The sequence below is a fragment of the Cricetulus griseus genome, chromosome 3, assembly GCF_003668045.3.
Source record: "Cricetulus griseus strain 17A/GY chromosome 3, alternate assembly CriGri-PICRH-1.0, whole genome shotgun sequence".
Lineage (NCBI taxonomy): Eukaryota > Metazoa > Chordata > Mammalia > Rodentia > Cricetidae > Cricetulus > Cricetulus griseus.
Window position 1 is genome coordinate 55,445,870 of NC_048596.1, and position 15,994 is coordinate 55,461,863.

General features: G+C 41.8%; 1 protein-coding gene across 4 annotated transcripts in view; it reads right to left on the bottom strand.

Moving 5' to 3' along the window:
- Kmt5b (lysine methyltransferase 5B) overlaps window positions 1–15,994 on the bottom strand; it is a 50,358-nt gene that overhangs the window by 25,747 nt on the left and 8,617 nt on the right. For all 4 annotated transcript variants that reach the window (XM_035442076.1, XM_027408764.2, XM_027408765.2 and 1 more), the window contains exon 2: window positions 5,322–5,557. In XM_035442076.1, coding sequence (XP_035297967.1) covers window positions 5,322–5,481 — 160 coding nt within the window. In that variant the 5' untranslated portion in view covers window positions 5,482–5,557. The remainder of the gene's footprint in view (window positions 1–5,321; window positions 5,558–15,994) is intronic.

Here is a 15,994-nt window from a genome sequence, read left to right on the forward strand (position 1 = left end):
CTTTAGTCCTAGCAAACCCTCCTTCCTTTGTGAACAGATCAAAACTGTGAAATTTATTCTGGTTCTCAAATCTACTCCAGGAGCACAGATGCGCTGGATCTTCCTTGTGTTGATTACTGTAGCAGTTAAGAAGGTTTTTGTTTTTTATTATGTATACAGTGTTTTGCCTGAATGTGTCCCTGCAGGCCAGAAGAGGGCACTAGATCTCATTACAGATGGTTGTGAGCCACTATGTGATTGATGGCTGGGAATTGAACTCAGGACCTCTGGAAGAGCAGACAGTGTTGTTAATTGCTGACCTGTCTTTAACAGCCTGTTAAGGAAGTTTCGAAATAGAAGAACCATAGTTTCCTAACTTCGTTTTCCCCAACCCCAAACATTGTTTGCTATTCTGGGTTCCTTGAATTTCTGTATTTTAGGATTTGTCATTTTTTTCAAATATGCAAGTTGAGATTGTGACACCTGAAGAATATTGCCATTTGTTGTCTAATCAATGAACATGCTATGTGTTAGTTCACCTATTCCGTCTTCAATTTTTTTTTCAACAATGTCTTTCAGTTTTCAGGAATAGATTTAATACTTTGTAGATTCTTACTGCTAATTTTGGGTGGAACTATAAATGAGATGTTTGTTAGTAGTGCTTGGGGCTTGTTAGTAGTGCTTGGGGCTGAACCCAGAGTATCCCATAGGGAATCACTCTATCACAAAGTTACATCCTCAGTTTTTTGTTTTTTTTCCTATCCTTTGAGGTTTTTCAAGATAAGCTTCTCTGTATAGCCCTGGCTGTCCTAGAACTTGTAGACATGGCTGGCTTTGAACTCATAGTGATCTGCCTGTCTCTGTCTCCCGAGGGCTGCAATTAAAAGCATTTGTCACCACACCTGATGTGTTTTTTATTTTTTTGAGCAAGGTTCTTGTCATGTAGTTTAGGATGGTCTTGAACTTTTAGCAATTCCCCAGCGTCACCCTTTAGAATGCTGAGATTAGTAAATGAAATTTTCTGAACTCTATATTTTTATTTGTTTTCTTCTTCCTCTTCCTTTTGTTTTGTTTTTTAAGACAGGGTTTCTCTGTGTATCCCTGACTGTCCTGGAACTCACCCTGTAGACCAGGCTGGCCTTGAACTCAGAGATCCACCTGTCTCTGCCTCTAAAGTGCTGGGATTAAAGGTGTGTGCCACCACCATCTGGCTTTTTTTCCCTTTCTGAGAACAGAATCTTGTTACATAGCACAGACTGACTTCAAACTCAGGCAATCCCCCTGTTTCACCCTGCCAGGTGCTATGATTATAAGCATGTGCCACTATGCCCAGCTCTGTACTGTGTGTGTGTGTGTGTGTGTGTGTGTGTGTGTGTGTGTGTGTGTGTGTGTGCGCGCGCGCTTATGGGCACCACATACATGTGGGAGTCTGCCACAGTAAGAGGGTGCTAGACCCTAAACTTAAGTTCTCTAAAAGAACAGTAAACCCTTTTAACCACTGAACCATCTCTCTAGCCCTGTACTTCATTTTTGATGAATTGAAACAGTTTTCTAAATTCACTCTGCAGCTGCTGTTCACAGAGGGTAAGATAATATGTCTAACATGTGCTTGTTCTAAGTGACTCCCTGGGTGTGTGCAGGAGACAAAGGAAAAGAAGGCTCACTGTCTGGTTTTGTTGAGACAGAGTCATATGTAGTCCGGAATGGCATCACACTCACTATGTAGCTGAGGATGACCTCCATCTTCCTGCCTACATCTCCCAAGTCTAGAATTATAGGCATGTGCCCCCATTAACTTCATTTCTAGATGGCTCATTCAGAGACTAACATTGAGGGATCAGAGAGATGGCTCAGTAGGAAAAGGGTCTGCTGGGCAAGCAAAGAATCTAAATTCAGATCTCCAGCATCTACATAAAAGCAAGGGGTAGTATTATGCATTTGTAACCCTAAACTGAAGGGTGGAGTTAGAAGGATCCCTGGAGCTCATTTATGGGTAGCTAGTCTAGTCAACCAAATTGATGAGCTCCAGGTTCATTAAGAGTCCCTGTCTCAAACTATAAGATTGGTATTTGCCACCAAAACTGACAGGTTAACCTGAGTTCAATCCCCAGAGTCTACATTCCGGAGAGAACTGACTTCTCTGAGTTGCTTTCTGACCTCTACATGCACACTATTCCACCTTCATGACACTGCACATATGTACACCAACACATGCATACATTAAATAAATGCTAAATTTAAAAAAAAATGATGAAAAATGATAAAAGACACTTCTGGCTTCTACATGTGTATTACATGCACACCATACACACACATACACACACACTCACCAAATACAAGTATAGTCTGAGGAAATGGTTCAGTGGGTTGATTTTGGATCTTCTACACCCATGTAAAAGTTGGGTACAATGGTGTGGTGTGTTTATAACCCAGCATCAGAGGAAGATGGGACAGAAGAAGACCAACCCAGGGGCTTGCTGGCCAGTTAGTCTAGCCAAAAGAGAGTAAGTTCCAGGTTCACTTAAGACACTCTGTTTATGGGCTGGGCGATGGTGGTGCATATCTTTATCCCAGCACTTGAGAGGCAGAGGCAGGGGGATCACTGTGAGTTTGAGGCAGCCTGGTCTACAAAGCGAGTTCTAGGACAGGCTCCAAAGCTACACAGAGAAACCTTGTCTCAAAAAACAAAAACAAAACAAACAAACAAAAATACACCCTGTTTCTAAAAGTATAGAGTGACAGAGGAAGGCATATGTCTTAGACCTCTGTCTTAGACCTACACATCCACCTATAACCACAAACACACCCACCTTTAAAAAAAAAAAAGTAGAAAGTGAAGAAGACACATATTGTCTATTTCAGGCTTCCACACATGTGCATGAATACCTGAATGCATTCCTGAACTTGTCTACAGGAGAACACACACACACTTTCTTTAGTGCTTGGGGATGAAATCCCAAGGCATTAGAGATGGGATTCTAAGTAAACGGTATACCTACAGGATTCCATCATTAAACTGGTTTGTTAGTATTTTGTGACAGATATAATTCTGTTCATATTCAGAAGCAATATTAGTATGTACTTTTCCTGTGATGTCTATCTAGTTTTGGCATGGGGTAAGAAAATGAGTTACAAGTATTCCTAAGACTTTCTCAAGAACAGGTATCAATTCTTGAGACATCTCAGAGAATTCATCAATGAAGCCCTCTGGGCCTGATATTTCCTTTGTGGGTAGGCTCTGCTGATTTTAAATGACTACTTGTTAAAAGTTTACGCCGGGTGTTGGTAGTGCACGCCTTTAATCCCAGCACTCAGGAGGCAGAGGCAGGCAGATATCTGTGAGTTCGAGGCCAGCCTGGTCTCCAGAGTGAGTGACAGTATAGGCTGCAAAGCTACACAGAGAAACCCTGTCTCGAACCCCCCCCCCCAAAAAAAAAAACTTCCCTTTGTTTTTTTAAAAAAAAAAGTTTACTTGGGTTTATTTTTCCCAGGCTGGTCTTGAACTCACAGAGATCCTTTTTCCTTTGCCTCCCAAGGGCTGGGATTAAAGTATGTGTCACCTTACTCAACTTGCTTTCCTTTTTGATTGCTTCTTTGAATCAATAGTCATTTATGAGGTTGTACTAGTAAATTTGTATTGATTCTAATTTTCACTCTATGGTAGAAATTTTTATGACTTCAATCTTTTTAAGTTTGCTTATGTTTATTACATGGCCTAGCATATGATGTGTCCTGGAGAATGTTTCATGTATACTTGAGAATAAGGAATATAACACTGTTGGTGAACAGAATGTTCTACTGATATCTGATTGGTCTAGTTGATTTACAGGGCTGTTTAAATCTACCCTTTTCCTGTTCACCTCTGGCCTGTTGTTGGTCCCAGTGCTGAAAGTGAATTGCTGTAGTACCCAATTTCCTGCTGCACTGTCCACTTTCTCTCCAATGCTATCAGCATTTAGCTTTGTGTGTTCTGGGCCCTGGTTTTAAGTCAGGTCAACCATCTTCTTTGACACGAACACTTTGTATTTCTTCTCCTCTGTCACTAGCTCTCTTTGCACCACTCAACCTGCCCAACAACATTCAGCATGATGCTGTCTTCACATTATGTATTTTCAACTAAATTTAACTTAAACTAAAACCTCTAAGTAAAACTTTTATGCACAAGAAGAGGCCAATTTTATTAAAAGCTTCAGAAATGCCTCTTTTCTGAGCACAGCAGCACCACTGAGAGGGCAGTTGTCAGCCCAGGCTGACAATAGTCGTGGGGGGCTGGTGCCCATGCAGAGAAGAACTAGTTAGTCTGGAGCTCCTTCATGCCCTTAATTTCAAACAGGAATTACATTTTCCACAGAAACATTGATCTGAGCAGATATGGAAAGAGTAAAGGCACCTGAGCTCAATAAACAGCATCAACTGTTAAAGCTAAGGAGAAAATACACCAGAATTCATAACCATCTTTTGAACCTACAGAAAACAGCAGGCCAACCCCAACACAACTGAGGAACTTCCATAGTGGTTGACTGATGTTAGGAAAAGCAGACATTAAAAAAGAGTCATCCTTAACATGGGCAGACACTTCTTAATAATATTCTTGTAACTATCCACTCAGGCATAGGCTTGTTCTAGGGTATTTTATTGTGCAGGGGAGACAAAAAACAGAAATCGTCCCACAGTTTCTTCAATTCTCAAAAAAGTAGCCTCATCCCCGACAAAAACCATAGAGGGTCAGAAGTAACTTCTTTTCATTGGGTTTCCCTGTAATTCAGCAGTCCACGAAACCAAAACAGATGGCAAGGACTGTGAGGGTGCCCTAAGGGCCATCTCTTCTCCATCCACTTCTCATGCAAAATTGGTGAGTGTATGGTTCAGCTTGCACAATGAAGCAGTTACGGAAGTTATAGCAAGACATGTATTTATACTTAAATATAAGAAATTCAGTAGTAGCACTAAAAAAAAAAAACCTACAGAATTGATAAACTTTCTATGAGTAAATAAGCATCACAGACATTACATAAAGCAGGAAACTGTTTTACATTTTACATGCTAAGAATCAAAACTGCTATTGTGTTTGTAGTCTCAACTACTTCAGAGGCTGAGTGGGAGGATCACTTGAGCCCAAAAGGAGTTTAAGTCAAACCTAGACAACATAATGGGACACATACACACCCCTCAAAAAAGAAAAAGGGGAAAAAAAAAGAATCAAAATGGACTTCTGAGAATGAAAAGGCTCTACTACTGTTGACTGTGAGAACAGAGGAAAGTGTGATGACAAGAGGCACATGGAAGCTGAAGGGAACAAAGTAGCACCACAATCAAAACAGTGAGATGAAGTGTGTACATACATCTGTTGGACCGCCTCTCAACGGCGTTTCTGCCAGTCTTCAGGGTGTCCTTGCCCGAGTGCTGTAATTTTGATTGATTCTGCTGATGGTCATTAGACAACTTGCCTCCATTTCTCCTGCCATTCACCACCATGTTCTTGGAGTCTCCCAACCACTTCATACCCACAGAGAGCCTGACCCAGGAGCATTTAGTCACTCTCTTCAGATAGCTTAGAGAATAATTTCAATGTTCTCTCCTAACAGAAACAAAACATGAAAAACAAAACAAAATGGGGAGGTAAATATATGAAAGACCATGTCAACAGACCGTAAGAAAGACACACAGACCTCTCTTGTCTCCCTTCCACCACCACATGTCAGTCTCCGGACCGGAGTGCCCCAAACTTCCCACAGCCAGCCTCTAGCTCCATAAACATTTCCTTTCCAGTTACCAAGAACAGAGAACCATCATTGCCTGAGCACAGCTCAATAACCCATTGATGCAATGGTAATGTTCTAGGAAATCTTAGTAAACTACAAGGGAATTAACCTCGTTTGTCCCTAGGAAAGCTTAGGAAAAGGCATCTATCTTTCTGGGTTCTTCCCACCCCAGATAGGGACTACTGCAACCTTTAACTGTTTACTTACAGTGTAAGAAACTGACTAGCACCAACCCTGATTTCCAGGCCCCTACAGGTTGAAAGGAAAGAACCACTTCTCCCAAGTTGTTCTCTGATCTCTAGATTCATGATATGAATTTCCTATCTTTCTGCTGTTTGAGGCATTTAAGGACCCATACTCAAGTACCAGAGTCATACCCATTTGGAAACATGTGCCTTACTGTGCTTCTCAATGTCAAGAAAATTGATGGAAGCAATTTGTACACAGTATTCTTCATTATCTGAAACTTAATGATCTGGATTTGGGGGTGGGGTCTGATAGGTTACATTTGCTGCTGTTAATGGAATGAGTGGCAATGCTGCTTGTGATGTCACCTCACTAAGGACGACACATTAGTCTGAGTCAGAGTAAAGAGCACAAGTGAAAACATACAAAACTGCAGAAAACTCAGAATTGAAGGAAGTCTGCAAGTACAAGCACAACTCCATCAGTGCACAGCTGAAATGCTACAGCTAGTCTGCAACAGAAACAATGCAACTCAGCAATTCCAGCCACTGCTCTCTTGGCTCTAGCAACAACAGACATTGGATCTTTCTCTTCACAAAGGCATAGAAAACTACAAGTGATAAGCATTGTTGAGAGAAATGAATAAAGCTAGGGTATCACACAGGCTAAACATATATTCTACCACTGGACCACAGCCCCAGCCTCATGCTAAATTCTGAAGATCACCAAAGAACACATACCTTTAATGATACAAACACAAAACATCAATTTCTAGGTGCCTTCAGAATTCTTTGTATGACTGCACAGGAGGGAAAGGCGGGGGGGGGGGGGGGGGGGGGGGCAGACTCAGCTGAAAGGCAAAAGATGCCTGGCTGATGTTGAGGTAACTGTCTCTGAGGTACATTCCTCTGGGTCTGTTTCTATTTAAATTCAGGTACTGTTTAACTTTTATCGTGCCTGTCTTTCAGTTCTTGTAGGATTTTCATTAAGTTCCTACTTAAACTACATGATGGGTAAGTGAAACTACATCAAACATAAGCCAAATATTATCTAAATAATAAGTTTTGTTTAAAAACTTTAAAGTTTTTTCAAGATTTTTTCCCCGAGATAGGGTTTTTCTGTGTAGCTTTGTAGACCAGACTAGCCTGGAACTCAAGAGATCCTCTTGCCTCTGCCTCCCAAGTGCTAGGATTAAAGGCGTGTGCTACCACTACCTGGCAACAAGATTTGTTATTTTTAAACATATATATATATGTGTGTGTGTGTGTGTGTGTGTGTGTGTGTGTGTGTGTGTGTGTGTATGTGCAAATTCTGGTACCCTTGAAAGCCAGAGGTGTCAGGTCCTTGGAAGATGGAGTTATAGGGGGTTATGAGCTGATTGATGTGGGTGCTGGGAATTGAACTCAGGTCCTCTGCAAGAGCAGTATATGCTCTTAACCACTAAACCATCTCTTCAGCCTTGAATTTTGTCTAAAGACCTTTTACTGATGATCAAATACTGTGTACAATGTTTAAGCTTGGGAAGAAAAATTACACTGCTTTATGTCATGTGTTGCAGTACCCTTGGAATATGTTGGATAGTTTGGAGCTGGAGTTAACAAGCAGTTGTGGGTGCTGGGAACCAAACTCAGGTCCTCTAGAAGAGCAACAAGATGGCTCAGTGGGTGAGATTGTCACCAAGGCTGACAACCTGTGTTTGATCCCCAGAACCCACAGAGTAAAAGGAGAGAACCAATTCCCGAAAGATGACCTTTCACCGACACATGAACACTGCTTCACAAAACCACTTCTCCTCCCAAATAACATTTTTTGTTTTGTTTTTGAGACAGGGTTTCTCTGTACAACAGTCCTGGCTGTTCTGGAACTCTCTTTGTAGACCAGGCTGACCTCAAACTGACTAAGATCTGCCTGCCTCTGTCTCCTAAGTGCTGGTATTAAAGGCCTGTGCCACCTGGACAAATAAAATTTAAATTAAAGAATCAATTAAACAATATTTTTATTTTCTGTGTATAGGTGCTTTGCCTGCATGTTTGTGCACCACATGCATGCCTGGTGCCCACAGAGGAGGAAGGGGGTTTTGGATCCCCTGGAAATGAGTTATAGATGATCATGAGCTGCCATTTAGATGCTGAGAATCAAGACTTGGTCTTCTCTAAGAGCAGCCCGTGCTCTTAATCACTGAGCCATCTCTCCAGGCCAGAATCCAGTTTTATTGTCTCCATGCCCAGCATCTGGGACAACACTCAGTGGACCAGAACCCTCAGCTATTAATAGAGGCTGTTGTAAGGATTCAGGCATTATGCTGGCCTGTCATCTGTCACCTGGCAAAATGAACTCAGGCAGTACCCTGGTTAGCCCAGGGTCCTATGGCTGCTACAGCATTACATAGTCTGTATGCAGGTGCAAAGGACCCTTTAAAAGAAAAATTCCACCCATTTCTGCTCTCTTTTCTGCTGTTCCTGTGAAGGGGCAGACAAGACTTTTTCTGTCTCTTCCTTCCCCTCTCCTCCCTCCCCCTCCTCACCCCTCTCTCCAAGAAGGCAGTTCTGTCTGTCCCCCTCTACGTCTCTTTATCATTTTTCTCTTTCCTTCCCTTATTTTCTTACCTTCCCCTCAATAAAACTTTCAATATGAGTCATGTCTACAAGTCTGTTTCCCCATCCACCTGGCATCTACCACCCACTGCACCAAGGGACCATGGTCCTGCCACACATGTCCCAGACTGAGCCACTGTATTCCTAACAGCTGTGGTCTAAGCTGCTGCACTGCAGAAATAGATCCATATTGTTTTGAAACTGTGAATTAATTATTGCCTGACCTCTTTAGATTTTATTTGATTAGACATCCATAGTGCTAGGGCTCAAACACAGACATAGAAGGATATACAGATGCCACCACATATGACCTCCCTACTACTTCTCCTGCTACTATGCTTTTGGCTCAGCACTTAGTTTAGTTTTGTGCCTCTAGGGAAAAAGACAAAGAGAACCTCAAGCTCTTTTGGTCCTTTTGGAAATCTGTCCCAAGAATGTCCCATGTGACACACTACTTGTGAATAGTGACTGAAGAATGTGTTTTTAGGAGTCCTAAGTGTAGCTCTGTAGAGCAGGACTGATAGATATGGCTTTAAAGACTTACTTTATGTGATGTGTGTGCCAGTGCTAACAGAGGCCAGAAAGGGACCATATCCCTTAGAGCTGGAGTTACAGACTTGTGAGCTGTCCACCTGGGTGCTTGGTTAGAACTTGGGTCCCAGCATAGCAGCAACTACTCTATGTAGAATCTTTAAATTCCAACTGAGAGCAGCCCCACTCAGGAGTCTCAAAACAAGGATCAATCTGTGTGGTGCACATGTAAGCGTGAGAACAATTGCTTTAAACCGTTCCTTCACTGTACCATCTGCCAGGGTAAAGAAGAGATACCAATTTTCTTGTCTTAAGAAAATGAACAGAACAGAAATTCTACCATGGAAATCTCTTCCTGAGTTTTAGGAAAAGCTCACCAGCAAATCATCCCAGCAATAGCACTTCAGTCACTGCAAGTTGCTCTCACTGTAAGGGAACGTAGATAACAGCCAAAAACAACTATGACAAAGTTGATAACACTGTGGTCAACTGATGTTGCTGTCTGAACAGGACCATAATATAGGAAGCACAGAGTATCACAAACAATGCTGTGTCTATAGCTCATCAGATGTTCCTGCATGGGACTCTGTTGAAATTGAAGGATTTTGCATAGGAGTTTGTTGCTATATGGATAGACAAGGTTGGCCTTGAACTCACAGACCTCCACATGTGCAGCACGGCACATACACAATACTAAATTTGAAAAAAACAAAAAACTCAATTAAGGCTCAGCAGTTGAAAGCACTTGTTGCTCTTGCGGAAGACCCAGGTTCAGCTCCCAACACCCACATGGTGGCTCAGAACTTTCAGTAACTCAAGTTCCAGAGGATCCAACACCCTCTTCTAGCCTCCTCAGGCACAGGTTTGCACACAGTGCACAGACATATGCAGGCATAATAATCATACACATAAAATATATCTTTAAAAAAAACCTGACAGGAACTACACAGATTTCTGTACACTGATAGTCCTAACAGCATTATTTTAAAAAGAATGCCAGCAAATTGTTAAAAAACGAAACAAAACAAAACAAAAGCAGTGTAAGCAGGAGTGTTTCTGGTCAAGCAGGTGTGACAACTTTTTTTCTCAGAAAGCTAAGGGAAGACGAGAAGCTAGCTGCAAACAAAAGTGTACTAGGAACAGAGAAAGCAAAACCAGCCTCAGTATGGCTGAGCAGACAAGAGGGTAGAGGGACAGGACAGGACAGGGCAGACAGGCTAAAAGGATCAGGCAACAGAAAGTAGATATTAGAAGTCACTAGGAGATAGCATGTATTCCCTTCAGAAACAGGAAGCAGAGTAGTGTTAGCATCCACCTCAGTTTTAAAGGACCACGCTGGCAGGTTACTACTGTGAAGAGCTCACAAATTAAAAGCAAAGATGAACCACTGTCCTGCACAAGTAACAAGAAATGGCTGGCATCAGGTCTTCTGTGAAGGTTTCATGGACAGCACTTACTGAGAAATTAAATGTGGAAGTGAGACAATGAGGACTAAGTCCAACAGAAGAATCCAGAGGCAGTTGACAAAGACTACAGGAATCTCAGGCTTTGATCATTTCTAGAATACTGACTGTAGAGCCAAGTGGACTAGAACAACTGACACAAGACTGAGAAACATCTGGTGTCATGGTGCTGATGTTACTTCAAACCACAGAACCAAATTTGTCTAGGCCTGAGTGTGGATAAAGTAAGCTTAAGAACTGAGAAGGCCAGCTAATAATCAAAAGTCAAGGGCTGGGGCTGGAGAGATGGCTCAGTGGTTAAGAGCAATGTCTGCTCTTCCAGACATCCTGGAATTCAATTTCCAGCAACCACATGATGGCTCACAACCATCTATAATGAGACCTGATGCCCTCTTCTGATATGCAGGCATACATGCAGACAGAACACTGTATATGTAATAAATAAAAGGCAAGGTGAGAACAAAGTAGCCCAGGAACAGCACTTAAAGGAGGAGTCATCTTGTATAGAGGCTGCAGAGATTGAGAAGGCAAGTCAGGACAGGTCACTGATGACAGCCCTGCTAAGAAATAAACATCCCACATGGATTTGTATCTCTAAACATGCACTGATGAATACAGAGTCTGAAAAAAGATGGCAAGATGAAGATTAGCAAAAGAAAAAAATCTCAAATGCCAGGAAAAATGCATTAAATCCAGGGATTGAGGGAATCTTAGAAATAGACTGCTTAATTTGAGATGGCTTTTAGGATCTGAGTTTAATTTTTAAAAATTATTTATTTGTGAAGCTGAGGATTTAAATGGCTCAGTGGTTAAGAGCACACACCGTTCTTTCTTTCTTTCTTTATTTATTTAAAAGATTTATTTATTTCTTACATATACACTGTTCTACCTACATGCCAGAAGAGGGCACCAGATTGAATTGTAGATGGTTGTGAGCCGTCATGTGGTTGCTGAAATTGAACTCAGGACCTCTGGAAGAGCAGTCAGTGCTCTTAACCTCTGAGCCATCTCTCCAGCCCCCCCGTTCTTTATTTTTTATTAAATTTATTTATTTTGGTATTTTGAGACAGGGCTCCTCTGTGTAGCTCTAGTTGTGCTGGAACTCACTCTGTAGATCAGGCTGGCCTCAAATATCACAGAGATCCACATGCCTCTACCTGAGTGCTGGGATTAATGGTGTGTCACCTGGCTGCATAAAGGTTCTTAAAGTGCTTCAGGGAGTGTGCTACCTGGAGGTATTGGATCACCTCAAATTGGGATTACAGAATGTTGTAAACTGCTACATGGATGCTGGGAAGGAACTTAACCCTGGGGCCCTCTGCAAAAGCATAAGTACTCTATACTGCTGAGCCATTTGTTTAGCTCCTGTGTTAAAACTTTTTAACAACTGGTAGACATGGTAATAGAGAACTATTACCATAAACTTGGGATGCAGAGGTAGAAAGATCAGTAGTTAAAACACCAGCCTCAGTTTGAGATCAATCTGGAACAAATAAGACCCTGTCTCAAAGGAAAAAGGGAGGGTAGTAATGGTGGGAAACCTACTACTGTTAATTTGCTAAATGAACATGTCAAACTGCCTCCTAAATATTTATGTTTATACACACAGGCCAGTGTTGCCCTCAACCATGGGCAGAGTTGTTTTTCTCTGTAATGGGTCAGCACTTAATCTAGAAACTCAAAACTGGTCAAAGTGCTGAGAATAAGTGACTACTGAGTGTTCAGCCCAAAATAGGACTTCTATATCAAAGCCTACTCCTACCTCCAAAGCTCAGAGAACATCAAGGAAGAAGGGGTGGAAAGAACATAAGAGCAGGATGATGGGGAAGAGTGCTGTGAAATACTATCTTCTAGATAGAACATAGCTGCTTCTCCCATAAACTCACCACAGTTGTGCTTATCTGCACAAGAATAAGACAGCAACACCAGTCAATATTCCAGCAGGCAATACTAACTGGACGCAGTGGGTTACAAAGATAAGGAGGTACAAGGAGCAAAGAGGATGTGTTAGGGATTGCTGGGAGAAGTGGAGGGAGGAGTTGGGGGTATGATCAGATACATTGTTTCTGTGTATGATGTTGTCAAAGAATAGATCAAGAATTCCCTATTAAAAAGTTAATTCTCTGGACTGGAATGACATGCTTATCTAAGTGGAAGATGATAAAGTCCCAAGGGGTGACCCTGCATCTAAAAATGATGCAACTAGTTTCTGAGGAAACGTAGTGATTGCACAAGGAATATGGCAGCATCATTCCCGAGAGGCTGGTTTACCAGCACTAAGGGAGAAAGGGTGACTGGATCAACAACTGGGAGAAGAGGTAAGGTTTCCCAGGTTCTAGTACTGGGAACACAAGGTGGGGGGGCTATTTAGGACCAGCATGAAACAATATAAAACTACTGAAATAATAAAGTATTTAGAAAAGTAAAAGGAAGGCTAGGCTGCTGGGCAGTGGTGGCCCATGCCTTTAATCCCAGTACTTGGGAGGCAGAGGCAGGTGGATCTCTTTGAGTTTGAGGCCAGCCTGGTCTACAGAGCTGGTCTAGGACAGCTAGGGCTACACAGAGAAACCCTGTCTCATGAAAAAAAAAAAAAAAAGAAAAAACATAAACAAACAAACAAAAAAAAACAACAAGGAGGGCTAGACATGACAACCTGCAATTTCAGCACTCTGGAGGCTTAAACAAAAGATCATGCATTTGAGGCCAACTACATAATGAGACCCCCCCACCTCAAAAATAGTAAAAAAAATAATTCTGCCCCTCCCAAGGAATTGAAATGGAAACTTATAATCATATGTGTTATAATATCACTAAGGAAAAGAGCACCCATGTACTATCACAAGTCCCTCCCATGAGAACACTACAGCTGCATTTTAGGGGAGGGGAGATTGCTTTTCCTAAATGACTATAATGAATCTATTTACTTATATTCAGAAAAACACCAAAGCTTTGATAGTTTAGCCAATTTCAGAAGAAAGGGTAGTTGTCTCAGGAAATGTATTTGGTTCAGGAAGTACTTGTCCTTGGTCCAACCATAATGACCCATCCAGTCTCTGGATGAAAGCACAGTGCTGGTCAGTGCTCCTGAGTTGACAGTCTTGGCCCACTAGAGGACTCTGCTTCCAATTCTTTCTAATTTCACTATGGTAGAGTGTTCTGTTTAATGTTTTACACAAACTTCTTGTAAAAATTCTGCAGAGGGGTGGAGAGATGGCTCAGAGGGTAAGGACACTGGATGCTCTTACAGAGACTTCAGACAATTTGATGGTACAAATACTCAGTTGACAATTTTCTAGGAAACAACCATGAATTCATGGCCAACTCTTGCTTCTGTGACTGTATTGTTGGAAAGCATCCCATTTGAGAAGCCAGGTGACTTGGTAATGAGTATTAGGAAACAAAGAAGGAAGTTTAGAAGATATTGTTTCTCTAAACTCATATGATGCCTCCATTTACACTGGAGCTGTCATACAAGTCTATCAGTACCTACAGTCAAAGAATCAAAGAGCAGATCTCTATATTGTAATTTACAAAAAGATACATACATGCCATCAGGTTGCAATTTCTTTCCAGTTTCTAGCTTCTGTGTAACTAAGCTCTGATGCACCTGCTCTGCCAATCAACAGCTCTCCCAGGTGCCCTCAGATGACATACCCTTATCTGGACCCAAGAGAATCAGGTCTGAGGCCAAGATTATCTCTAGAGAGCCTCATCTACCATTTTTCAGGATAATATGAAGGCTAGTTTTGAAAACCACTGATTGTGGTAAGTTGGCTAGGGTGAGTTTACTCTAAAGAAGAAGGCAGAGGGCTAAAAACAGCTACAACTTTTGTTAGGTTCTACCCTCTGGAACTTGTCAATGTTATAAGGGAAAGGTTCTCTGAAGATGCTATTATTAAATTAAATTAAGGGCTGTATGACAAGATTAATCCTGAACTACCCAAGTGAGCTACCCTAATGCCATAAAAATGTCCTTGAATGAGGGACAAAGTTGAGACTAAGGCTAGCTCCTCCCCACACCCTGGCTTGAATCAGGTGATACCACAACATACCACTCTGGCTTTAAGCCATCAAGAGCCTGGTAGTTTGTTCCAGCAGCCACAAGAAACTGCTACAAAGGCCATGACAAAGTACACCAAGGTAGAAACTTCTAGTCACTGGACTAGAGGCACACAGAATCCCACCATAATCGAGACTGTTCTTACAGAACCAACAGATTGAAAACACCTTCAAAGTTATTTCCCCCTGTTACTACAGGTGTGTGACACAGGTACAGACTTACATGGGTTCCAAAAATACAGCTGGCTTCTCAATTATACATCTAGGTACTAAAGTGGTGTGTGCTAAGCCACATAACCACATTTCTTTAAGAGTGTCATGACTGACATATCCTATTTACTGAAAGCCTATTTAGATAGAAATTTTGATCTAGCAAAACATGAAAAAATAATAAACCCCCTTCTACTGGTAAGTTCTGAAAGGTAGCTAGGCTATACTACTTGGCTGCCGTTCTACAGTTGGACCTGAACTACAGTTCTCTCCAAATGCTTCAGAAGAGTAAATACTGATGGACAGTTTCTTCTAACTCCACATTTGGGTGCTTGACCATGGCTTTTATGTAAGAGAGATTACTTGACTCCTAACAGCCTCAGCAGGTATTTCTAAAATAAAGGTTTTAGCTATGAAAGAAACTCCATAAGGGACTGGAGAGATGGCTCAGTGGTTAAGAGCACTGGCTTCTCTTCCAGACGACCTGGGTTCAATTCCCAGTACCCACATGGCTGCCCCCAAATGTCTGTAATTCCAGTTCCAGGGGATCTGACACCCTTACACCAATGTGCATAAGATAAAGTTAAATAAATTTAAAAGAAAAAGAAACTCCACAAAACCAAAACAACAAAAACCAAGGTCACACACACACACACACAACAACAACAACAACAAAAACAAGAAACAAACAACAAAAAACCCCACACAGTCTCCATCTTCCCACCTGATCAGGGTTCACTCAATAGTAACACCCAATACAACCAATATTTCCTTTGCTGTATGTTCAGTCACCTTTCTAGAAACAGATGCCAGCTACCACTGTATACCTTTAAGTACAGCCTCTACAGCCCATAGTTCCAAACAGTATTCATTTCTATTGAGCAAAAGGGTGGTTCTTGTGCTGGACTTTCAGGGGTATGCTTGAGTTTGCCAAGCAGTGGGCTCTACCAAAGACTGCCCACACAGTGGGTAGGAGACCTTTCTTAAGTCAAAACAACTGGAGTCCACACTGGCTTCACCCCATGCTTACTGACAGTATGACCAGGCATAAGTTATTTAACTAACACCTAAGTAAAATGAAAGGCCCAGTTTCTAGATTTGGCACATAGGCAGAGCAGAAATAACTAATAAGAGCACCCAACTGTTCATTCCAAGTAATTAGGGCAAAAGCAAAGGTGGTCAGATACAGCCCCCATCTTCTTACCTCTCC